Source organism: Sinohyriopsis cumingii, chromosome 6 (assembly GCF_028554795.1).
Source record: "Sinohyriopsis cumingii isolate HCF-2022 chromosome 6, ASM2855479v2, whole genome shotgun sequence".
Lineage (NCBI taxonomy): Eukaryota > Metazoa > Mollusca > Bivalvia > Unionida > Unionidae > Sinohyriopsis > Sinohyriopsis cumingii.
The window spans coordinates 132628450-132655256 of NC_142966.1; the positions used below are offsets into that span (position 1 = coordinate 132628450).

General features: G+C 36.6%; 2 protein-coding genes across 4 annotated transcripts in view; both read right to left on the bottom strand.

Annotated features, from left to right (window-relative positions):
- LOC149798005 (heat shock 70 kDa protein 12A-like) overlaps positions 1-440 on the bottom strand; it is a 28246-nt gene extending 27806 nt beyond the window's left edge. Inside the window, exon 1 of the mRNA XM_089963089.1 lies at positions 370-440. The gene's annotated coding sequence lies outside the window, so the exon portion shown is untranslated. The remainder of the gene's footprint in view (positions 1-369) is intronic.
- A 12085-nt stretch (positions 441-12525) lies between these two features.
- On the bottom strand, positions 12526-25557 carry LOC149798006 (heat shock 70 kDa protein 12B-like). Of its 3 annotated transcripts, none has more exons than XM_089963095.1 (5): positions 25258-25554; positions 18760-19068; positions 17618-17833; positions 15375-15513; positions 12526-14953 (listed from the first exon to the last, which is right to left on the bottom strand). In XM_089963095.1, exons 2-5 carry the CDS (start codon positions 19063-19065, stop codon positions 13905-13907), a joined length of 1710 nt encoding a protein of 569 aa, XP_089819221.1. In that variant the 5' UTR covers positions 19066-19068; positions 25258-25554; the 3' UTR covers positions 12526-13904. The 3 variants fall into 3 exon arrangements, with proteins under 3 accessions (XP_089819221.1, XP_089819222.1, XP_089819223.1); XM_089963096.1 differs by lacking the exon at positions 25258-25554 and adding an exon at positions 19515-19797; XM_089963097.1 differs by lacking the exon at positions 17618-17833 and having other exon boundaries at positions 25258-25557.
- Between the last annotated feature and the right edge of the window lie 1250 nt (positions 25558-26807).

The following is a 26807-nucleotide window of genomic DNA, read 5'->3' on the forward strand; positions in this document are numbered from 1 at the left end:
TGCAAATGTACTTTCATTTTGAAATGCCTGCTTCTGTATCTGTATGACAATTGAGCCCAGCATGTAACCTGTCTCTGATATTGCTATAAAATTACTACAATATTGACAGATGTATCATACTTGTACATATATTTTCTAATTAACTTCCTTGTACACTATAACGTGTCTCTACATGTTCGTTACCGCCATCGACCAATGGTTAAATGTTATGTAGACTCAGTCGTTAAATCCAGAAAAAAGCCACATCCCTATTTCAAGAAGCGATGATGGAAATATTCTTATTAAACACTCTAGTAATTGATATACGTCGCTGTTTGTCGCTATTTTATATAACAGATCGAAAGTCAACGCATATATATGCCTTCATACCTTCTAAAATAGCAATCCTTCGTGTAGGTGGTGACCAGGAAGGATTTTATACACGAACGATTACAGTGAAGAGCCTCGTTTTAGAAAAGTACTGATACTCGCTTGTATTATACGTTGCGCCAAAAATACAGTAGCATCACAACTCATTGCTTTTTTTGTTTTTGTTTACATATATGTGCAAAATGTCAGCAAACAACGTACGGTTCCTACGCTTTGCTTCGGCAAGCGAGTCCGGTATTCTCCGGAGATATATATTAAATGCAATATTTTATGGTAATGCTTAAACTTTTAAAGAGAACAGAATTGATCAGCTTGATTGGTTGATATTTATCGGCCCAGAAATCTTTTCCGTTATAATTACTGAAGTATCTGATCAATACTAATTGGCCAGTGTCAAACTGATTCCAACTGTAGCTAATATCCAACCGTATTACACCAATTTGATTGTAAAATATGCATACATTGCATCTTCTTGTCTTGGAATAAACTTTTTTTTTTTATAACGTACACTGCCATATTTCAGTGTACCATTGACAAAATAAGGAATAGCTAGAACTGAGATGGCCATGCCTACTCAACAACAGAGCATTTATGTAGAACAATTGTATTTTCTTTTCGGAACAAGAAGCATAGTTTTGCTTGATATTTAAAATTTCGCCTAATTTGGATTTTAATAAATAAATTATTACTAATTTAATTTATTATATATTTTATAATAAGATATTGAAATATATCGATGGGAGAAAAAATGTTATTGTCACATTGGCGATATCATGTTTTTGTTACCGTTTTGGCGATATCACGTTTCGGAACTAATTTCATTTAAAAATAGGAAATATATTTACGCTTATATGTGTCACACAAACCTGTATTTCTACGTATATAGGCCTCTTATTTTTGCTTCTTCTTCTCCTTCTATCTTTTACTCTCTTGCTCTCTCACTGTATGTCTGTCTGTCTTTATCTCAGTCAGGATGAAGAGGTCTTAAAACTTTCTACCCTTTAGTATATGTATGTAATCAACGACGAGGCTCAATCATTAATGCCTAAAAAAGAACCTAATACAAGAAAAAAAGTTGCATTAATGTATTACGGTTTCTAGAACTGGTTTTCCAGACGAATAATACAAACTGTCAGTGACTGGACTTACATGACCTATTGCTCTTGTATATTCTATGTCACCCATTTGGTGTCGTATACTCTGTAAATCAGTACAAATTTTGTATAAAATAATCTTGATTCACCATATCAGTAAAATCGTTTAAATGACGATTTTAACTCTCATTACAATCATAACGAACAAAACTATAGAGAAATCGGCCATTGACGAATGTTGATTGCAAACCGAAACTAAGTAACTATCGAAATTCGGATGCAGCCTCCATTACCGCAATAGAATGCAAGCTTTCCAAGACCACACAAAACATGAACGCAGAATGTTACGTTCTGAAGTCTGTCGGATACGATTGTTCTGTCATGTTTCTATAGTAGCTCCTCCACCCATTTCATTAACATCCACTATATCAATCCGCGCAAGAAACGCGTTATAAAAATAAAACACCTCCTCATTTTAGTATTAAAGCAGTCGTTAATTTCACCTAACACACATTGTGAAGCAGTGTATGCACAAGCTAAATTTGTACTGAAAAATAAAACTCCTTTTTATTGATGTAGTAATGATGTAATGTAGCCGTTAATCGCATTGGTCAGAATGGGGGATAAATCATGCAAATCAACGGAATTTGCCTTATATCAAAAGAAAATCAAACTTTGTTTAAGTAGATTATATATATATATATATATATATATATATATATATATATATATATATATATATATATATATATATATATATATAAACATTTCACTCGTGAAATGTAAACATGACAATAACTATCTAGGTGCCTAAACTTTGTAGATGCCTTAAAAGCTGACAGACACGCAATCAGTTAAACAATCTTAGCAGAAGAGGTATCATTACGTAACGGTCTTAGCGGTTTACGTGAAGAGATTGGCTAACGACCTCTTGTAAGTTGAATAAAACAATTCGTGGCAAACATTTGGTGTTAGATGAAGGGTTCTTTAATTGTTTCTTGCAACCTAAGTTTTCTGATCAGAAAACAAACGACAAGTATTAATTTTATATGGATTTCATGCCTTTGTCATTTGTCGGAAGACCATTACATCCGTTCCGGGATCGTATTAGATGAGTTGAGAATATACAAAACATTTTGTCACAAAAGAACTATCCTTAGCAAGTCCAGAGTTGCCTTTGTGGTTTTGTAGTATATAAAGAAACGATAGTTTTACAGTTTGATAATCGATCTTTTCTTGGACGTTTTGGACTAGTAACGTACAGTAAAACCCCGTTCTACCGGACACCTTCATATCACTGACACTTGTTCAGGTAGCATCATTCCTGAACCATCTTCTAAAATTTCTTTCATGTTTCACCCATGAAAAACAATTACCTGTAAAGGTTAAATTGTGTGGCCACTTATATATCCTCCCTTGACTGCATTTTTGTGTTTCTGTATTAAAATTCTTCCCCGAGTAGTACTTTGAATTTAAATATTGTTTCAAACCTCTACTATTCAGTTCATCACCCGCAGAGTCAGGAAGTATCCTATGGTAAACACAGCAAATTATTGATTCATTATCAAGATAAAACGGACGAATGACTCCAAGAATCAGTTTAAGGACTTTACGATATGATGACTTCTATCTACCACCTATTCGTATGTATTGTTTCCGTATGAAACTTTACCGTTAATCCTAGACTTCTTTATTGTTATGACATCACACGAAAGTGTCAGAATTCCCAGTCGGTGACCCATTTCGTGGTTAAGTGTAATGTAAGTTTTGGATTGAAATCAATTTACAAATTCAAATATTTTCAGGCAAAACATGATTAAAATCTTCTTTAATAACTTTAGTAAATTATATTCATACTCAAGGAAACTCACTCAATGTTCCCATTATTCATTTTAAACATGCAATTACTGAAGAGTAACAACCAGGAAATAAATCCCATTAGCCTTGTAACAAGATGAATTAGATTGGGGTCAGATTATTACATTGAAGACACTAAGAATGATAACACAAATAAGATGTTTATTTATATATGATTAGATATTGAAAATTCCTACACCAAACCCATGCGCATTAAGTCCAACATTGGATTTTTAACACAATGATGCTCAATGAGTTAAATAACTGACTAAAATAAAAATGATACGGTCTTTAAATGGAACGAATTGTAATATGTAATGAATTGTCAAGAATAATAAATTAATTGAAATGAAACAAAAATGAAACGCAAAATATTACTCAAAAATGAAACGCAAAAGATTAATCACTCAAACAATTGTATGATTTCAAATACACAATGACACGTTTTCACTGAAATAATGATAACGATGATTTTCAAACAAACAATGATGATGACTTTCCACAAATAACAATGACGGTTTTCGCTCAAATAGCGATAACGATGTCTTTTCTGCTTGAACAGCGATAATGGTGGTTTTTCTGCTCGAAAGCAATAATGGTAAGTAACCAAAAGCCGGAAGATAACTAGTGGTGTCCACTTGACAACCACAAAGTACCTTCAGTCCCACCAGTGTCGAATGGTCAAGGAGCCACGACGAACGGTTCGCCCCAGCCTGCCGAACGATCCCTAGGAACCTATTGTTCTCAGCAGGCCCGTTTGTCTCGGAGCTTTGGTCCCTCAACCACTATCTTCCTCCGAGCCAGAGTCATCACTGTCAGCTGCACACCAGGTACATACCAAATCACACATAACCACTTCTGAACATAGAAAACAGCACCACGGCTAAGACCATCCCTCCAACACATAGCTTCACAGTTGACAAAATAGACAGCATCAACAGCTATACAGCTGCCCAAACACACACACACATACACACACACACACACACACACATACACATACACACACATGCAACACGAACAGTCAAATAATGGCTTCCACAACATCTCCATCACATCACATACAGCACAGTTCAGAAGTATCACAGCTCCAAGACGGACAGCATCAATAGCTCTACAGCTGTCACACTGCCCAACGTAGTCAGCCCAGACAGACTGGTAGATTCCGACATGAACATATTGTATCCACTCTCAGTCAAACAAATGGTTGCCACAACAGCTCTACTGATGGAGATATTGCGCTGTAAAGTGGACCGCTCACTGACAAGACTTCGTAATGTCAGGTTAGAATCTACCATGAGCCTATATGTACACTAAGTTGCAATGCACGGCCTGTGAGCACAACGTATATCGGTTTTCCCATCGTAAGCACTTTGCTCGTGCACCGTGAACCGAACTCATTATATTGAAATAATGTACAATATAAATATAAACAGCAACAGCAACGGTACAGCAACTAAAACAATTTGAAAGTGAGCATAATATCCGAATGCTAAGAGGTGCAAGAAAAGCCGACATCCTTGTTATATTAGGTCAGTATGAACAAAACCGTTGTCGTGATGAGGAGGAATGAGGAGGAACAAAACCGTACTCGTGATGAACAAAAATGTCTTGCATCTGCTATTACCACTGAAGCGGCTCAGTATGTTTGTGCAAAAGCACAGCAATCACAAGTACGTGAATTCAAATTGCAAATGCGTAGTGGTGAATTAGAAAATCATGTGGCGATTTTTCCACCCATACACAAGCCAGGCAAAGGAGGTCGACAGCTGATAGTAAATATCATTCCTGGAATCACATCAGAATTACAAAACTTTGACCAGTTTGGAAGCAGATATCGTTCTGAATGTGCATTTGGTTATGCCGCCAAGTCGCCATAAGGATGAATTTATAACAACTACACCGTGGATTCGCAGCGCGGCACACGCAATCATCGGTTGCTTAACCGACACAGCAAGCACGCAAATGAGAACTTTCTTTGCAGATGTTACGTGTATGTAATTAATACCGAAAGCTGCTCACCAACCATGACTTTTACTGTATTATGATTAATGAAAACTATAGCGGACAATAATGCCCGAACCAGGAAAAAAAATTCTCCAATTTACTGCTGTGCAACGAAAGATGAAATTTCCTTATATGATCTAATCGGACTTAGAATGTTTCAACGTTCACCTCCAACAAAGATCAAACAACACAAGCCGCTGAACAAGTACCATGCGGGTTTTGTTATACAGTAATTAGGTGTGACGGGTAAACTGAACCACCAATTTTGTATCGTGGCAAGGATTCAGTTGAGACGTTTCTTAAATTAATCGAAGTTATAGCAAAATGGATTTAACAACAGCTCCATTCACCTGCTAATATGATTATGACCCGTGAAAACATTCGTCAGTTCTCTGCAGCCACTAATTGCTGGATCTGTGAAGAAGCTTAAACTGCCACTTAAGAATTTTCCCCACAGAAACAAAAATCCCTGTTGTGCTACATAGCTTGCGTAGGTGCGATGGTCTCTTAATAGTGCAAGCAGTAGCCACAACATCAAACTCACAGAAAAGCGTGATCCCCAACAACATGGAAATATACATGACGTTTCGGCTGGGTCAATTGCAGTTCATCGATTCGTTCTCGTCCATAGACAAGTTAGCGAGAAATCTAACGGTGAATAACTTTGAAATCACTCGTCGATATTGTCCACAGTGCACTAGCGTATCTAACATTGTCTTGTTAACGCGGAAAAGTGTGTATCCACACTACTGCGACAAATCTGCTGAAACTCTGTTACCACGTTTTATGCATTGTTGTCACGTGAAGGTATTTCAGAAAACATGGATGACTATCACAGTCTGTATCTGCTCAATGATATGTTTTCGATCGCTGACGTGTTTGTGAATTGTCATGACACTGCGATGCACATGAACAAGTTCGATCCCACACATTACTTCTCGTCACCGTGTATGCCTGAGATGCGTTCTGGTCGAAGAACAAAATCGAGCTGGAATTGCTCAACGACATTGACCAACATTTGTTCATTGGGCGATAACTTCGTGGCGGGATTTATATGGCCAGACACAGACACGCTGGTGCAAACAACCCAAACTAATGTAGAATACCCTGAACATTTACGATAATCCGCTGCCATCAGATGTGTTGTCGGTGCTTGGCATGTGGCTGCCTCCGTATTAGTGCGAGATCGTGAATGAATCTGGACGTAAAGAAACTGAATGCACTATACTAGTACCAAGTCTTAGGACAAAACAAAAATATGTTCCCAAGTCGTGAACACATCGACGGACCATATCGTCGCAACACAACGTTACCCATGCAGGTACCGAACGAAAATGTGTCCGAGTGTAGGCTGTGAAAACATTTTCTGAGTAGATAAAACAGTCTTTTGTCGAATCGCATTAGCTGGTTTTAATCCAGTGAGGTGTGTGAATGCATTGTTCAGTTCTGCTATGACTAAAGGAAGAAGTACTACCCTTTCCTGAGACCCCTGAAGCCTTCCTGCGAGTAATGATGATAGAATAACCGTTCTGCAAGAGTGCGAATAAATCGTTCCACAATAGTTTGGTCATGATGAATGTTGACGTGTCCAACACGTACTCGCACATGGTGTTTGGTTAATAGCACAGCAACAGATCCTTGAATTTCTTTACCAGAATCCACTTTTAATAATTGTGGTCATGTAAGTGATTGACGTGTATAAATGCGTTTAAGTGCATTTGGGACACTTGCAAAATATATTGATGTCAGCGGCTCAGTTTCCTTGTATCTGCTGAAAACATCGATAATAGTTAAAACGGACTTGTAGGTATGCAATCAACCTTCTCTTTCAGGGACACGATCATGTGGAAAAAACAATAAAATCAACCTGATGGACTTCATTATGAGCTTGGACATGAAACCATCCACGTAAAATCTTTCTTGGTACTGGTAACTAAATTTGTCACAACGCTTGTTTAGCCAACCATTTTTGAGCAACCCCATGCCGCTCTTGTTGACTTTTCCACGGCGGCTTCACCTATCCAGTACCCAGGTGGACTGTAGTGTATTGTTGTTAATGTCCTGCACTTTGTATCCATTGTTTATCGATATCAAGATGATTAAATTTTAAGGAGTGGCTTTGCCGAGTGGACTTTGTCCACCATGTGCAATCTTGGCCCTCATGTCTCCTTTAAGGATCGATCTTACGATTTATTCTTCAGCGCCTGTCCAGAAATCGTATTCAAGTCATGGATGAGCTCCATGTCGGCTCGTTTACGAGCACGGATATCATTTGATTTTTATAAGCAAGGTAACGTCGGTAACCCGCAGCATCAACACCAACTATGGTGCTTCCCCAGGCAGGCTTTAATTGGCTGTTAGAATCAAGTCTTATTTTTGGCCATCCACCGGGTCGACGGTAATTGTATCCAGGAATGTGTTTTCAACAGGTTATTTACTCCACCGTGTTTCTAGTAACTTTGTTAATGCAGCCGCGATATTACCCCCACTCTATTTTAAACCCTTAGGAATTATGGCTATCCCAAAAGACCTGAAAGGTCTAATGAACGTGAACTTATTTGCTCCGCATCCAACACAAGTTCCCTTGATCACTGCTCGCCCATTACGTGTTTGAACTCGAGTTGGATTTGCGATACGTGTTGTGGCGCGACATCGTAAACAATATGACATAACGTATTATCCAATGTTATCAAGAAAACTTAACTTAGTCGTCATTCACTTCCTTTGATTAAATATAGGCGTGCTCCACCAGCTGAAGTTGTTAATTATTTAACCAGGCACTATGGAACCTGGACGACATAGTCGTCTACCTGGTTATTCGACTATACCAGAACAAACTCAGTTGGTTGAACCCATATGCGGTGATCTTCTCGTTTAAGCATTGCATGCTTTTGAGCGTTTACCAGCCCGCAAGCACATATTAATTTCACATTAAAGTATCTTTAACATTATAGAATTGTCTATTAACATTAATGGAAATTGCCCAGCTCGACGACATGGTGCTGATATGGATCGCAGCCGATTTGCCACGAAAGCGGTTTGTCATAGTTGAGCAACCGGGTTGTTTCTGATGTCGACCCAGAAGAGCTTGTGATTTTTGAAGATCAAAATGGAGAACTACAAACGTCTAATCTCGCTATTCAAGATATTATTGTAAAATTAAAAGTCGCTGTTGCAACAGACCGTGCTGAAGTGACTGAAAACGGAGGCGTTTCAGCTGCTTTTATCAAAGACAATATTGATGATATTAATGGTATAGCAAAACAATATGTGGATGAGCAAATCAAGATGTGTCCGCACCGCCACATGTAGTAAGTTCATGGACCACATTCGGGAGCCTATTGACAAGAGAAGGACAGTTAAAAACTGAAGTTGAAACAAATGGCCGAATTGTTTTCACTGCTATCGAGGAATGTTTTGATGCACCTAACACTCACATCTTAAGGGTGCGTGCGTCTGGATCGTAGTTATTTGTCGTATCCAGTATTATAGTGGCGACTGGAGTACAACGTCAATAGTGATAAATATCAACCAGTGGGGTAGATCATGAGTAACTCGTAGCCACAAAGATAATAATGTTCAAAAACCATTCATATATACAATATCGACGTCATTACTCGCCGGAGGTAAAATTTGGTTCGAAGGAATCAACATTTATCCGGACGGGTACTTATCCATCTTAGGTGTTTGTGTTAAACATTAGATTTATCAATATATGTAAGTAATGGGATCTGTCCGCGGTGACCAGGTTACGGAATTTACCGACGGGGTGTTAGACCAGTTTACAGCAGTTGTTAATATTGAGGAATTCTTTCTACAATGGCGAAGTGGTATTCACTGGTTTATTCATTGCGGTTAAGTTCACTCACGAATATTTTACACCAACATTGACTCGGCTAAGAAAAGAATGATTTCGACAGTTATTCAACAAGGACGCCGTACTTGTTCGGCTAACATTTATTGAGTAAACACGATCCTTAGATGCAAAAGGTGCAACAGTAATCGGTCTTTTTTAAACGAAAAGGGTGCCAAGCCATCAAAGAGCACAATCGCCGGAGATTTAGGAGTTTCCAAGGCAGAAGTTCTGTATAAGTGCATGAGAGTTATACCAGTAAAAAGTCTAATTAATGGCTAGAAGTGCGCGTGCATATTGCACCTGCTAGTGATGATGAAACTTGACAGGGTTTGCCTGTCTTCCAATTGTACTACGCGATTGTTTTACTAATAAAATAACTCTGATACACCCTCAGTGCTATCAACGTGAAAAAGTAATCGAAGCAGACCAACAGCTGCAAGATGAAATGACCAAGAGAACCGCGATGATCGTGAATTACAAACGCGCGTGTTTGGTTTTAATTGCTATTTGAGGTCTTGTTAATCTATCGTGCTATAAATCATTTCCATAATGTCTTGCAATTGTAGCTTTGATACTTCTAGTTCTCCTCGAACAGCTTGCAAAGCCTGAAAGGAAGCGGTTATAGTAACCAGTCTCCATCTAAATATATCTTGAACTTCTGAATGTTTCGTCTGATTTGCGTCTGTTTCTAGACAGATGAGAGTTAAGTAACTTCCTCGGCTGTACTGATCTACAATAGTCAATTTACCAAGCGTGATCTCACCGTGTTCTTATATCTTTCAAATTGTTTTTCCCATATATTTTACGATTATGTCCATCCACATCAATGTGTAACCTGATTTGTAGCTGCATCAGTTAATCTAACAGTGTCATTATTAAAGCCTAGCTCAGTTGAAATACTCGAAGCATCGTCTGTTTAATTGTCTTCATTGAACGAAATGGGACTTTGTAATTTTCAGAAGATTGACGTAATTGTCAAGCCATGAAATCACCTTCTCTTCTTCATCATTAATTGCAGTGCTTTATATGCTTTATGCAATTCAAATGTTATGACATCACTATACAATACATTCTTAACAGTTAGAAAATACAACAGAGTAGAGTAAGACCCATTGTGGTAGTTGGAAATGTGGGGAGTAAATGTTGGAAATGTTAGATTCTTCCGTCTCGAACATTCATAACCTGTACGCAAATCTGAAGATGGCTGTTTATATTTCATCTCATTTAAGGCTAACAAATTATCATTATAGTCTGCTACGTAGATTGTGTCAATACCATTGTTAAAGTCACATGGGCCATGTATATTCATTTACTCATTTTAAATTAAATAGAAATTGTTATTTTAAAATTTAACACTAATTTTCTTTAACCAAAGTCTATTCAATCCTGATTATTGAATGTTCTGCACCTTAAGTGTCATCAAAAATTTTTTAGACGAAAACTATCGATCTCTATGGTCTTTTACAATGGTGGCATGTATTAAACTTGGGTCAAGAATGGCGTACGTCTATAGTAAAAGTCACTGTGGCATGTATGCTCATTTACTCATTTGAAATTAAATATAAAGTGTTCTTTTAAAATTTAACACTAATTTATTTTAACCATAGTCTATTCAGTCCTGATTATTGAATGCTTTGCACCTTAACTCTCATCAATAAACTTTCAGACTAAAATTATCGATCTCTATGGTCTTTTACAGTGGTGACCATGTACTAAACTTGGGTCAAGAAAGAGCACGTCGAATACAGGGTAGTACGAAACTGTTTATCAATAAGTGTAGCTTTCATTGTGACATCACAGCGCGTGAGATTCAATCCGGATTATACCGAATCACACATTTTAGGATCATTTCGTCCAAAAATGTCTACGTACTTTAACATTGATATTGCCATATGCACTTCCCGGGGCGTCTGGATAATGACCTTCCAAAGGAATCTGGGTGCATAAGAATCCAGAATGAAGTGAATACCAGCCATTTAAAGGCATGAAGAATCAAATTCTACAAGCTGACACCCATTACTGAAATAGATGGCATTGAATGCCTACATGACTTGTGTGACTTTTACTCTTTTATAGAAGGCGAACACTTGAGAGTTATATTTCAGACATTTAGTGTTTTCTTCCTTATTACCATTACCTGGCATTTTCATTATATTCATATGTACTTATAAATTGTATAACCCATCTGGGATGGAGACAGCCTTGGTCTCAATATTAGCATATGCTTAGTTAATGTTAATATTTAAATCAAAGGATATATTGTAATACCTTGCCACACCATTTACTGATTTATTGTCTGTATATATATATATATATATATATATATATATATATATATATATATATATATAAGAGAGAGAGAGAGAGAGAGAGAGAGAGAAAGTAACGTCACCAGTACCGTATTTTCTGTAGGATTAGATAAATATATTTTTTCATATTATCACATATAGATATGATCTAATTTCAAAACATTCGAGACCGCTCCAGTGGCCTAGTGGTTACAGCGTCCGCCTCGGATGCGGCAGGTCGCGTTTGTACCCCAGCCGAGTCATACCAATGACATACAAATGGTAGTAAAAGCTGCCTCACTTGGCGCTCAGAATTAAGAGGTTAGGACTGGTCGGCCTGGAGTCAGGATAATGTGGATGGGTGGGACATCATGCTACATGTCTGCGGCATGATGCTCTAGTGCTAGACATCACTATAAACTGCCACACTGTAGACACCGTTACAATATGACTGAAAAATTGTTGAAGCTACGTTAAAAATCCAAATCACACACACACACACACACACACACACACACCTCATCTTATCATATATAGATGAGATTTTAGTTCAAAGAATTCGACCTATCCATGAATATGTGGTAGTATAATAAAGAATACAAGTTCATTCTGTTGTAGTCTCATATTTCATGCGTCATACGCATTCCACACGTCACCACGCTTACATCAGACAACATACACATTCGCATCTCATACCTCATATATTTTGCATATGCACTTGATACTTCGCATACGCACTTGATACTTCGTATACGCTAATCATACACTTCCCCGACCTCATACACATCATAATGTCACAGTCATCATCAAAACTCTTCATAGTCTTCTAGTGACGTGGTATCTCTATTTACTTAAGTCTACCTTTCTATAATTTGAGAACAAAACACTTACCGTATATTTATTGTACTTGAGGGCAAAATGAGAAACAAATCGATATTATTTTACGAAGTGAAACTTCTTTCCCATACCAGACCTAGCTCTGTATTGAAGTGCTTCTCTGTTTCATGTGCTAATATTAAATTAAACGGCAACCAAACAATGACAATTACGTGCATAAACAAAAAAATAATTTATTTAAAACATTTTGAAAAAGTTAGCTAAATATTATACACCCTTAAAGAATACAAGAACTAAATCAAATTTGACGATTTTTCTTGCAAAAACGCATTGTGCGTAGATGTTTCAGTAACTTAAACAGTAATAACTAAACTGCAATCTAAGTTTCCGTGAATTAATTTGAAAACGCAACCAAGTTAACTATCACAGAGCCCTGTATCGGTGACAAGCATAAATCAGATATCTTCTTTCACTAAAAACTTATGATGTATCAAAAATTAATAATATTTGTCGTTTGTTGAATTGTATATTAAATGCCTTCTGTAATCAACATAATTACTTAGCAACATTATATATATATATATATATATATATATATATATATATATATATATATATATATATATATATATATTGAACTGATCGTCCACAAAATTGAGTTAAGTGCATATGCGATCACAAGACATGGATATTTATAGTTTCTTTGTTAAGATATAAATTATCAGTCCCTGAGTGAACGCAAAGACCACAGTGTATGTGCCATGTGTGCCCAGTCTGACACGTGTTAATACTTGGTTCATTCATGATACATGCTAATTCTCGGACATGCTATGCATTCTATTCCGGAAATGTATGTAAAATCATTCCTCAGGCTATATACCATCTTCTGTGAAGTGATTAAATTCACAATGTGCACACACAAAACTATATATTACCGAAGTCTAAGTATTGATCTTTAATGGTGCCGGAAATTACTTAGTGTGTAATCTTCGCACCACGTGCAATGTACGTACATATTTAAGTATCGACAGATTGTGTCACAATATCATAGAGGAGATAATGAAGGAAAATGTCTACTTTACAAAAATAAAATCGTAGTAAAGTATTGTCTAAGAAAGTGTGAACTTTTCCTTCTAAGGAGACAATGAATAACACTACACACTTACTGAAGAAAATGTTCCTGGTTCATGACATGCTTAGGAAACTAAACCCAACCAATCGAATCACTCAGATCATCTGAATGAAGGATAATATTAAGTTATGATGGCTTTGGGTGGTCAGATCCTAATGACGTTATTGATAATTCTTCCACAGTAGTCTCATTCCTAGTAAAGCCTTAGAACATCATGTAACAATGTACGACATTCTTCACGATTTATCTTTCGATAATATGTCTGCATGATTAGTATTCGGGTCTTATGCAACCTGAGATAATTCATACAAGCAGTTTCGTAGTATCCTATAAAATGTTGTTTTTCGGTTTTTCTTTGTTTCTTCAACAATCACATATTCTTCGATAAGACTTTCAAGGAACGTGTAAAAGCTGACATATCATTAGAAAATAATTAATAAGTCTTCTGTATTTAGCATTCTAGTCTATAAGAAGTCAAAGTAGGCCACGAATTTGTCCTTCATTGTTTCCTCTTCCGCTTCGATCATCAGTTCGGTTTCACCAAACATCATCTTGACATCGACCCGGATGTGATCAGTTGTGTCCGGTAGTTTGACCACGACCCGACCCAGCATTTCACAGTTGGGATCTGTAACAAACATGGGGTTCTTGTTGGGGCTTGCATAGATCTTCAGCAGCATTTCTTTCTGATTCGATTTGATCGTGACATGCTTGCCAGTTCTGGCTTCACCAATTCTAACGGATTCACCAACTTCAATATATTTCTTAAAAACATCTTTGCATCGTGCATTCCCTCCAACAGAAACTTTCTTGTCTTGTGGGTGCCTTGCGGGATCGAATGGAGGCGAAATATTGATACCATACGTATACTTGGCGATTCTAGATGAGATGATCCGAGGTTTATGTCCAAATATTACGGCACCTTTCAAAACAGCCAAACCGGCTTCATGGGGAATGACTACCTTAGCCTTGGGGAAAGCCTTTCTGATAGCTTCTTGCACAAGCTGACATTCAGAAAATCCGCCCACCATTAACAAAGATGTAGTACCTTTTACACCTGGTTTTTCAAGAAGCTCTGCTAGATGTGTAGTGATGTTGCTGATGCAGTTATGGAAAAGGTTTCTAAACAGGTCAGCGTCAAGACGCATTTTATCTGCGGTCCACTGAATTTTTCCTCGATAAGGAGTTTGCTCTATCGCGTCTTTGATTGTCTCTCCGCTATTTTCTTCATATGTGTCTTTAAGAGCAACCGGTATCTTTACGGTAATCTTGTCGTTAGTGTCCGTACGAACGTTTCTTTTCTTAACTTCGAGCTCTCTCAGCATTTCCATGTGATCAGCCTTGTTTTCATCACAAAACGTCTTGAAAGTCGGGGCTCCGATAACTTTAATTATCATTTGGTTAAATTCCTCATCTACTTTTGTGCCACCCCACGCTCCACCGCTGGCTTTGTGGAGCTCTTTTATTGTTCCATCGGGTTGCTTCTCGTGGACTGTAATGTCTGCAGTTCCACCTAGAAAACACACATGATGCATTTATAGAACGAAAGAGGTAATGCAATGGACAGAGATATGTAAATGAAAATGATGTTCCGAAGATAACAATTACAAGTCAAAGCTAAAATCTACACGTCAAGCTAAAAATTAAAATATCTAATTGCCTTTTAATGCGTGTGAAGAATACCCATTGTATAACAAGAGCTTGATTTAAGTAATGTGGAGCAGCAGATACAAACTTCAGATCAAACTTCACCGATCAATAGTGTGCCAGTAGAATGGTATAATATTTATTTTCCATGATGTTGCTAAACACTGCTTAATTGGACCCGATGGCTTATACATGATTTGTACACATTTTAAAGGCTGTTCCTACCGTATTAATTATCTGAGATCGTCTTCTGAATTTGGATGAAAAAAGACGACATAAACGTTTACCTCCTAGATCTATCACCATGTATTTGTTGTCATCAAATTTCCCCTTACTAGAAAGCTGATCGGCGGAAAGCAGCTGACAGTACATGGCGGCAGCTTCGGGTTCAAGTGCAATGGTCAGGAGTGTCCCGTCTATACCAGCCTGTTTATCAAAAAGAGTTTTTCTTTATCGGAAAAATATTAAAAAACATAAATATTCATTGTAGTCGTGTAATTTAAAACCGTCGTTTCGAAAATCATTAAAACTTTAAAATTCAATGTTTTTCAGCTTAATAAGCTTTGTTGTGTTTTAGGGTCTTCAAATTTGTCTTGATCGCTGACAAGACAAAGTTTTACCTTGTTACGAAGCAATTCCTATCGAGTGATTCCTAGTTGATGAGTTTCCTTACAACTCTTTCTGTCTATTTCCCCTTAAAAATATTATGACTTCTTTCTTCTAAAAACGCAAATAAAAGACCCGAAGAAATCTTGCATAAGAAATTATGCACAAGTATGTCAATAAAATGAGTATGTTCAAGCGTCATGAAATAGTTCAAAAATACTCTTCATAGTGAAGATAATTCCAGTAGTACCAAACTCCATCAAGTGCTATTTGAAAGTTCCCATGTGCTACTGAACTTTTATTGAACTGTTTGCTGAACTTTAGACCACTTTAGAGTAAATTAAACATGTTAGAGATTTATGTAATTTTAACCAAACTACAATTGTTCATGCACTTAATGAACCAACTTCACAAATATGAATTCACAAACTCGCAAATAAGTATTGTAGTGAGGTATGTAATATAATCGAATTACAGCTGCATATGTTTTCATTGCACAAACGTGGCAAATAATAATCCATAACACACAAATAATTATTGTTACTTCATAATTTTAATTGCGGCAGCTGACATCTTGAATTTGTTTATCTTTGCTGAAAAGTAATAAAAAGTTCAATACAGTTCATTCCATATTTCTAAATATAAAATTATTTATTTTTGTAAATAGAAGAGAAAAAAAAAACAGGTTATAGTGTTATTTTTCATGTTCAAAATAAAATCTAACCCATACAGCAAGTAGCATGACAGATCAATCACCTTTCATAGACCATGGCGTTTATTCCACCTTTAAAAGAAAGGAACAAGGCTGAACTCGAGTTGTACAGTTATTTTCTCGGCAATCAAAAACTAACACGCAGCCAACTGCAAACTTCCACCTTATTTCATTTAAAAATGCTATATTTTGTTGTCATTGGTCTCAAGGGCCTTTTCAACACATTATTGGCTATATCGCGCCAAGGAAATGGGAGGTAAGAGACCTTCCATAGGACATAAAGGCAGTCTACAATCCCTGGCCTGGCCCGGTATGGAACTACTTATATATATATATATATATATATATATATATATATATATATATATATATATATATACCTTGTATGTTTGTATGGATACATACTTATATAAAAGAACTTTGTATACAATAAAGTCAGTATAATAAATTATGTGAATTAAATACCGAATTATGCTGATTGTATAAACTACTATCAAATATTCCAAGAAAAAAGTTATATTCTAGCGTGCTCAAGTCAAAGCAATTATTATATATTTCAGCAAAGGTTCGCCGTTTGGCTGCATTCTGCAATAAAGGTTACGATATACTTCTGAAAATCACGAACAAGAGTAAATGTCATATCTATATCCTATCTACATAGCTATCTATACAACACAGTTCTCAAACTCAGCTCTACCCTTGTTGCATAGTGGTACGTCGATTTGAAAGGTCAAAGCTTATTCATTATACAGTTCACGCAGCACAATTCTCCGTGCTATAGTTTGAAACTTTAACAGAAAAACTTATGTCGAACACTTTAAGTTTTCAAATGACCTTGACCTTGCCTTAGGATTACATAGATGATTGGTGTGCAAATATATGAAAAGTAGAGTGTCCCTGAGTTTATTGTTTGTGTATTACAGACATTCCCACAAGCCACTGGATAATCTTTCATAAGATTTCGATTGAAGTTTCTCTCTGTGGCAGTAATTCACTTGTCTGGGGGGGGGGGGGGGTATGTGTATTTCTGTGTGAGAGGAGGAAGCTTCATAATTTTAAAGTCTAAGTATGAAAACAATTCCAAGAGGGGTTTGAGACTTATTAGGATACAGAAAACCAAAGCATTAACCAATGTTGGCGATGCCACCGTTACCGCCGTCGGAGTAAGTAACCCTAGGTCGCCTCTATGATGAAGCAAGCAAAGACAATAACCTCGTTCGCTGCCTCTCTCATGAACTGTTTGGCCGAGTCTGTCCAAATGGCTGGAACTGTAAGTATCCAATGAATATCGTCCACTTTTAGACCGGTACCCTGCTTTTCGAGTGCATCTAATAGGTGATTCTTAAGATGACATATTGCCATCCCAAAAACCTTTCTAGCTGGCATCTTCAGTCCCTTGTCATCTACTATCTCAATCCCTCTTTTTATCTTCGGATAAAAAGGCAAGGATAAGTACATTTTACTGAAATACGATTTTACTTACACGTAACATTGAGAGAAAAAAACGCTGTATTAACAGGTGGAGGAAATATCGTCATTTTATGCAAGAAAGGTGTTTGTAGCAACTCACAAAAATAAATATTCTATGTTGACCAAATCATAAACGTTTCAACTGCATTTTCAAGCGAAAAGTTTAAAAAATTAAATCAGTCAACATTTATTAATGTAACAGTAGTTTTAATAAACACAGAGTAGCTTATTTTTGTATTTTTGGAAGGCACATCTGGTGCATTAATCACTAAAATAAAGGCAAATGTAAATATTTTTGAGCGTTGTTGTTAATATAGGGTTTAACGCCATTTTTCAGCACATGATAAGCTATACATGGCGGCCAGTGTATAAATGGTGGAGGAAGAACCAGGGAAGACCCCGGAAAGAACCACCAATCCACGAGAAGCTACAGGCAAGCTTTCTCATATACCCACATTGGCCGAGCCCAAGACTCGAACCCACGCAGAACGGTGAGTGCTTTGGACCACTCGGCCACTCAGGGCCCCTATTTTAGAGCGTAAAAAATGTGCTACTAATCGTCTGTGACAAAAAGAATAATGAAGACATAAAACTGGTCGTCACTCGTATTGATGAATTAACAGGTTAAAATGTTCTGGATTTTCTGATATGTGTTGTCTGTAATAAATCTTTAAGTCGTTTTTTTAATCAGATATTGTCATAGAATCAACAAACATTATACTTCGATTTCATCTTTAACACTTTTGGAACATATTCCATATCTCACATTTAATATATGACAATTATCATTTAGCACTTTTAACTAATATTGCCATATTATTATATTTTAAATAATATTGGCACATTATTATATTTTAAACAATATTTCTATATTATTATATTACCTGTTTATCGTGCAGTACCATTTTGAATCTTCGGAAAAAGAACCACTTTTGATGTTCATTATCTTCAGCTAATGTTGTGTACTTATTCTCCGCATCATACCCAAAACTGTGAAATGCACCATTTGGTTTACATAGGACACATGTTGGCTGTTTCAGAGATAAAAGACTCCCAGCATTCCATGCTTGGTTTATGCTCACTTTAGATGGGTCCTTTTCATATTCATGTTTGAAGGAGAAGGCGTATCCACTGTAAGTTGTCCCAAAATCAATTGCGGCCTTAAGAATCTTTTCCTTCTTTGATGACATTGCCTAAAGGACAAAAAAGTTTTCTTAAACTTAGAAAGCCAAATAATGGAGTTCATACTTACTAACTCTTCTTAATAAATGTATATATACACATATATTTACAGATTTCCTTGAGGTTATAATTCTACTGTACACAAGAAATAAATGAATTTCTTCAAATATCTACGTATATCCGCGTGCTTTTAAAGAGTTTCGCTGGATATTTTGATTGCTTTGAATTATCTGTTCGCCTGTCCGATTGCCCCTAAATTTATCTCCGTTAAAATCCACTATTTTGGATATTCACCAAACTTGGTACAGTGGTTGTTAATGTCATAACATTATGTGAGGGAGTTAGATTGTTGCAGCTCTCATCTAGGGCCTCTGGTGTGTGTGTGTGTGTGTGTGTGTGTGTGTGCTGGGGGAGGTCACGAATACAACAACGGCAATAATAATAAAACATTTTTTACCACGCTTCACACATGCGTTTGTAGCAGGACACATCATATGTGTACCAGATTTTGTGCTGCTCCCTAGCCAGTGCCTGGAACTTTATCCATCTGCTGGGAACTGAGCTTTTGGAAATGGGCCTCTTTGTAATACAGGGGCTTATGTCCCGATGGAACAAAATGTAGCTGAAATCTAGTTCATATATATAATTCAGAAATCAATGGTACAGATTATGGCATGGATTACAAAATATAGTTACCTTAAAATCCCATATTTTTATTTTTTGTCTTAGTATTAATTTTTAAATTATCTTTAGATGTACACAAATATGACTTACTAAAACGTATCCCAGTATTTCGTTTTCTTATGATCAATGGCAAATTGTTAGCGGTGAAGTATATGTATATTTGCTCTCTGAAAAGACCATCGTACCCGTGTTTTCTTTTTCTTTCCTCTTTGTTTTTTGTTTTGTTTTCTTTAAGTTGGAAAACGAATCGATTACACATAGTGGATAAGCAACAGACATTGTACTCATCAAGTGATTTAATTCTAGGTTGTAAACTGGTATTTAGCCGTGTTTCTTTCTTTATAAATTGGAACAGAAATCTGCAGTTTGTATCGACTTGATAAGCTCGTGCAACAGGGACAAGTTAGGTGAATGCTCAGTCTTGTTTCTAAGGAATATTGATGGGAGCTGATTGAAGAAATAAGAGTCCATAATCCGTTGTTAGTGAATTCACAGATGTCGACAGGGTCGGGCTGTCCACTGTGAAACCGGGTTATTTTCCACTGGGCGAGTTGGGGTTGGGGGAGTGGGAAGGAGCCACGGGGCCTTGGGTCAACAGGGAGGAAAGTGGCATTGGCTACGAGTCAGACCCGGAATGTAATTCATGTTTGCCAAGTACATTGTGTTCCTTTCATTCCATGACCAAGCCAACTGTGGAATTTTAATATAAAAATTAGGATAGTGTTTGAACGCTAAAGACCCAAATTCACTAATGAGGCACAAATCAATGTCGCTGACACGTTAACTCATTATAAACGTTACTTTCCTTAATGCATACTTTTTTTGCTATATCACTATACGTCTATCATTCCCAAAAGATCAATATAAACAATAAATAAAGCATGGATATAAAAATATCGCAACCTAAATGGTGTATATCAATACCTACGTTACTGTCGCCAGTGTAAAGATGGATAAAGATGGAAAATAAAACTAAAGATTGAATTAAAAAGTCTCGAATCAATCGTGTATACTCTTTGAGAAATCTAAAAGCAAATTTTTTATAATTATACCCTGAACATTCATTCACGAGGCTTCAGAATGTAGGTCGCTAAGGTCATGATACATACGTAACCCTTTTTTATGCACGGCGTTTTCTTGTGTAAAACGAGGGTTTTGGAGAGTATAAAAGGCGCTCAAAATTCACTTGTACGTTTTATTATTAAAAAAAAAACAACCAAATAAATGGTTATTGTTGATGCATATCATTTTTACGTGCCATATGTTGTGATGCTCGTTGGTTATAAAATATGGGATACTTACGTTACTTGTTCCAAATAATATGAAATCAAACGATTGAATAATCCCTTCGAAAATGTAATCATGTTTCATATATGTCTGAAAATAAAATCCTGATAAATCTATCAAGTAATATTTTGAAACATTTTGCTTAAATAATGCTTAATAATGCGTACGTTACCGATATATACGTGACAAATATATACTCAACTACGGAACGCGTGATGATAGCCGGCCAACTTTGCATGCTGAACGGTGTCATCAAGTACAACGAGGACAAGCCAGTAAAACTGTGTTATACTCTGTGTAATAAAGACCACCTAAAGGAAAGCGATTCCAATTAAAACTTTTGATTGACACGTTTTTGCTGGACAGGAATCAGTGAAAAAGAAAGAGTAGATATCATACATTAAAACAGAGTGACCTCTTTGATTATAAACAATGTAATCACTTTGTACTGATACATACGTTACAGAGCGTAATGTATGTATTAAGACTTAATCCAGAACAAAAATGACTATCAGTGTAAAATATTAGTACAACTTAGATCTTCATTTATTATACAATTATTCTTAAAAAAAGAATTAATATTGGATACATTTTTAAAAAAGTTTTAAAAGTGACTATGAATGACATGATTATACCCGGTAACTAATGGTTAAAGGATTAACATAAAAACAAAAAAAGAACAAATCTTTAGTGCGAAGGTAAATTATAAATAAACTAGGAAATACATCAGTGCAAAGGTAAATTAGAAACAAACCACGAGCATAAATATTTATAAAAAAAATAAATTAATTTCAGCTATACTCAATACTTTACATGATAATTTGGTAACGTATTATCGATACTTTCGTTATTAGTCCCCTACAGGTGAAACCGGGGGACTCTAGGTTTGCACTCACTCGTTCCTGTTTATGTTAGAATGGCCTAAACAAAAAAGAAAATACAAAAGGCCTACAGGGAACGCCAGAAGGCTAAAGGTCCGGAGTTACTTCAAAAAGAGCGAGCTAAGCAAAGGCCATATTATGTGCCATCGTCACAAGTAAGAAGAAAAGGGAGGAGAGAAACATGAAAAATAAATTAAGAAACAGACTTTCACGAATGAGAAAAAAAGAAAGAGAAGAAAGCAACGAAAGCATAAGCGAACAGACCAGTGGATATGACAGTGATATTACACCAAGAAATGAAGAGCAGAATGATCACCTGATAGTAAGGATACAATTTATTACTAAAAGTAACAAAGGAAATTGTTTGCAGATGATCAGACGTAGGGCTCTTGCGCGTGACAACAAAAATATAGGTATTCTAAAATATGTCGTTTCAATCCTGCGACGTAAGATAAAGACAAAAAATAAGAAAATTGAGCGACTAAGTAGAAAACTCAGACTGTTGACAGCACCTAAGGAAATAACACCAAGTAAACGAGCCGATGCAGATGTTGAAAATTTATATATGACCCCAAGAAGACGGAATCTTGTAAGAAGAAACCTCCTTGTATGTAATGCAGTTTTGTCTGAAATAAAGGCCCTCAAAGTTCAAGCTCTAAGAAAGAATGGAGTCAAAATAAGTGAGAATCCTGAAAATATAATCGGTAATGCAGATGACTTTCACGAACTTCTTAAAACTCTGCCCAGCAATGGACCTGGAAAAAGGTAAATCTTGACAACGGGAAAACCAAAATGAAAATCGTGGAAATCAAATGTCAAGTAGAAAGCTTCAAAGAAGATCTGAAAAATCAGTTAGAGCTTTGTGACCAGCATGTAAAGAGAGTCCGTGAGCAGTACTAGCACATAAGGCAGCTAAAAGAATTTCTTCCTGAAGATGAAATTGTTGTAGGTCTTTGGATGAAATACAGACGGCCTACTGGATTCAGTCAATGGTTACCATCCATCCAGTCGTTACATACTACAAAGAGAACGATTAACTAAAACACAAAAGTTTCGTTTTTGTCAGTGATGAAATGTCACATTATTCTGGCACAGTTGCTGCATTTCTGGACAGACTCATTCTGCAACTGAAGGAGGTGAAACCTAATCTAATGCTTATCCATTATTGGACAGATTCACCGTCAAGCCACTACAGAAACAGATTTATATTCTGGTTGATTGCTAATCACAGAAACCTGTACTCCATTGGTGCCAAGTAGAATTACTTCGAAGTGGGGCATGGGAAAGGGCCAAGTGATGGATTGGGAGGGACAGTAAAAAGAATGGCAGATGAAGCCATAAGACAGGGGGAAATGCTGTAATCCAGGATGCTTCGGATTTCATGCATGGGGAACAAAATCAAGTATGACTGGAGTCCTCTTCATTCACGTCTCCAGTGAAGCAACCAAACAGAAACAATGTGAACTAAATTCAGTTAAGACAAAACCATTGCGAAACACAATTAAATGTCACGCAGTCGACATCACTGATGACCCTGTAAAATTGATGACCCGTCAAACCTCCTGCTACTGTTTAGTGTGCATTATGGGTTCTTACTGCGACAGCTGGACCATTCAGAACTTCTCTTGGAGTCAGCTGCCCAATTCATCGGACGAGAGCACTTCGTCAGTCACTGTCAGTGACTCACCAAGAAGTACCCATCCATCTTTACAGTCAGACGTAGCTATGGATCCTACAAACTCTGAAAACGACACCTCATCGCCTGCATTTGTTGGATTTAAAGAAGAAGATTTCGTAGCTGCCGTATACGATGGAAGATGGTACCTTGGAAGGATTGAAGAAATTGATATGGACGACAAAGACTGTGAGATTAATTTTATGAAAAAAGTAAAAGGACTGTTCAAATGGCCGGAATAACGTGATCTTGTCTGGATTGACGAACAAAATATCTTTTGTAAAGTCGACTCTCTTATTCCATCTGGAAAACCTGAGCGACTAGTTAAAATACCTGATGCCGAAATTGAATTAATTAAGAATGCATGTGCTTCACGTTAGTGAAATACATACGCTACATAAACAGTACACGTGAACAGTCCCCTCACTTTCATCGGCAAAAAAATGTTGTTTTCTATATGTGAGACTGTATATAAGTTCAGGCCTTTTTAATTGCACACATAAATGTACATTTAAGTTGTTTGAACTTTAAAATATCTCCGTGTTTTACACTACGACACATACGTTACCATTCTACGTTACAAAAACATTTTATAAAATACATTATTTTGTTTTATTTTAAAAACTTCGTGAATTTACTTAATTAAGCATAAACATTTTAATCATTTTATCTTCCTATAAAATATATAATAAGTCATAATGATTATATACAGGAGAAAAATACTGAAATGACGAATATACGTGTTTAATAGGGTTAATCAAACATATTTGTAACAATTTCATGCCTTATTTTCATGACCAAAAGTAAAATAGTCAAATAAAGTTGTTGTTTCTATATCATTTTTTTTCTTCCATTTTTATACGTCTAATTGCGCCTCATTGGTGAATTTGGGTCTAAAATCTGTTTTAAGAAGTAAATAATTTATTCTCGTTTGAGCGTGATAATTATTGTTCAGTGCATTAAAGGCAAAATAAAACTGGAATATTAGGTAGTACTTAGTAATACAAGTTGCTTTTAAAAACGTTCGATTATAAAATGCCGGCAGGAAAAGAATTAAGACTGTGCCAGCCTCGTACTGAACGGGATTTATTTCCAGAGCAGACAGATAGGCACCCTCTCTCTCGCTGTTTCACGGCGTAATGTAAACCAAAGGATCTCAGAAGTGTAACTTAACTGGACATTGTATAAGACAGAAAATTCTAGTGATATACCCCACCACCACCACCGGGGCCCCGAGTGGTCTAAAGAGCCCACCGTTACGGATCACTGCCATCTCACCTCTGCCTGCGTGGGTTCGAGTCTTGGGCTCGGCCAGTTGTGGGTGTGTCAGAAAGCTTGCGGGTAGCTTCTCGTGGGTCGGTAGTTCTTTCCGGGGTTTTCCCGGGTTCTTCCTCCACCGTTTATACTGGCCGTCATGAATAGTCAGTCTATCTTGTGCTGAAAAATGGCGTTAAACCCCATAACAACAACAACAACAACCCTACCACCACCAGTACTACTTCCGTCAGGCCTTTCACCTCACTCACTGTATACATAACTTGATAGCTTCTCTCGATAGCACATATAAACAAGTCGACTTATTTAAGGTGCAAAAATCTATATAGCCGTCTTTTAGAGTTTTACCATATTTAGGCCAACTACGGTGATTAATCAATAGAGAGTATGAAACTTACCTTGGTTGTCGATTTCACGTTCTAATGTGAAAGCGTATGTACTAAAGACCAGGAAGTAATACCATGTGTCTATATTTAGTCCTTTTCAGTATTGACGGAATGCCTCGATTTCATATTCAATATATTCAGCTAGACGGGCAACAGTCGCGACTGTCAAACTGATTTGAATTCTTCTCAATTCCTGCTTCATACAACATAATACATCAGCTGAAAGTCAAGTATTTATGACGATTCGATTTCTTTCTTCATGTAACTTCTGACATGTGTCTTTCTAGCTCAGTAGTAAACTGTCACACGAACTGAGAGACCGATGTTGCCAGTTGTTCATAGATACACAAGCTCAGACAAGTTATATGTTTCTGGATATGGAGTGGGATTACCGCCATATTTGGCCTCTTTTTGAATTTTAACTGACACAGATCAGTTCAAAGCATTGTAAAATTTAGAGTATAATATCGTTTCTTTAAATGTCTTTTAAGAAAGTATTCATCATGATTTTCAAAGTCGGTGTAATTTACATAGAACCTAAATTTGTAGAACTTCTTAACGATTTTAAATCACAGTAACTTGTAAATATCCACAGCTAAATGAAGATAACGAGAGTAAACTGTACATTTTACATACATAATGACAAGAAATCACTTTCAGTGTGGATGCACGTCTAGTATCAGATCGGAAGTTTGTATATGTAGTCCTAATTTTTGGCATATTATATTTCATTTATACTGCATCATATTTGTATGTCAAACCATATACCTTACATATGCTTGCAAATATGTTATTTAAAAGTATAATGTTAGAGCAAAATCGTTTATTCATATATCTGGACATTGCTGCTTCAAAATCGATGTTGATAAGTATAGCTCTGTGAAATCAATAAACGGCATAAATTTTAAATAACGAATTCTACATTGATGATAAAACAGTCCTGATTTCAAAATCGATAATTTTTCTTAGCTTTCTCCAATTTTAAAGTGAGGGAATCGATCGATCGATGGCATTAATGTTATTATCACATAATCGGTACACTTTACATACAGTATGTGCAGTTTCATATTTTTGATACGAAAACATGTTACATATCACTTTATGCGATTCTGATTGGTCCAAATAAGCCGATGAAATTCTTACAAAATATTCTCTTTTCTGGTTGGCTGGGATCGTGGGAAAATTTCATCACTCAGCCTACTGGAACTTTTTGCTTTTACTTTTATACTGAGGGAATTGTGGAATAAAATGTCACGTCTGTCTGAATGTCACGTGCCTGCCAGCGATTACCTAAGTCAAGAACAAAGGAATTGGTTAGAAGCCATGTATATATGTTAGACCCCGCGGCTATGGTGGTCCTGTTTGTAATTGTTACGAGAGCCAGCTTTGTTTGGTGTCAAAAATCACTCGTGGACGTTGAAAGCTTTGTTCAAGAACAAAAGGCCCTTATTGGCGACGTAAATCTATCCCCGTTGACAGACGGCCGGAGCATTGTCTGTTAAGTTGAATAGAACAGGGTAGAATCTATATCCAATCAGAACTGAAAGAGGGTGTGGTCACCA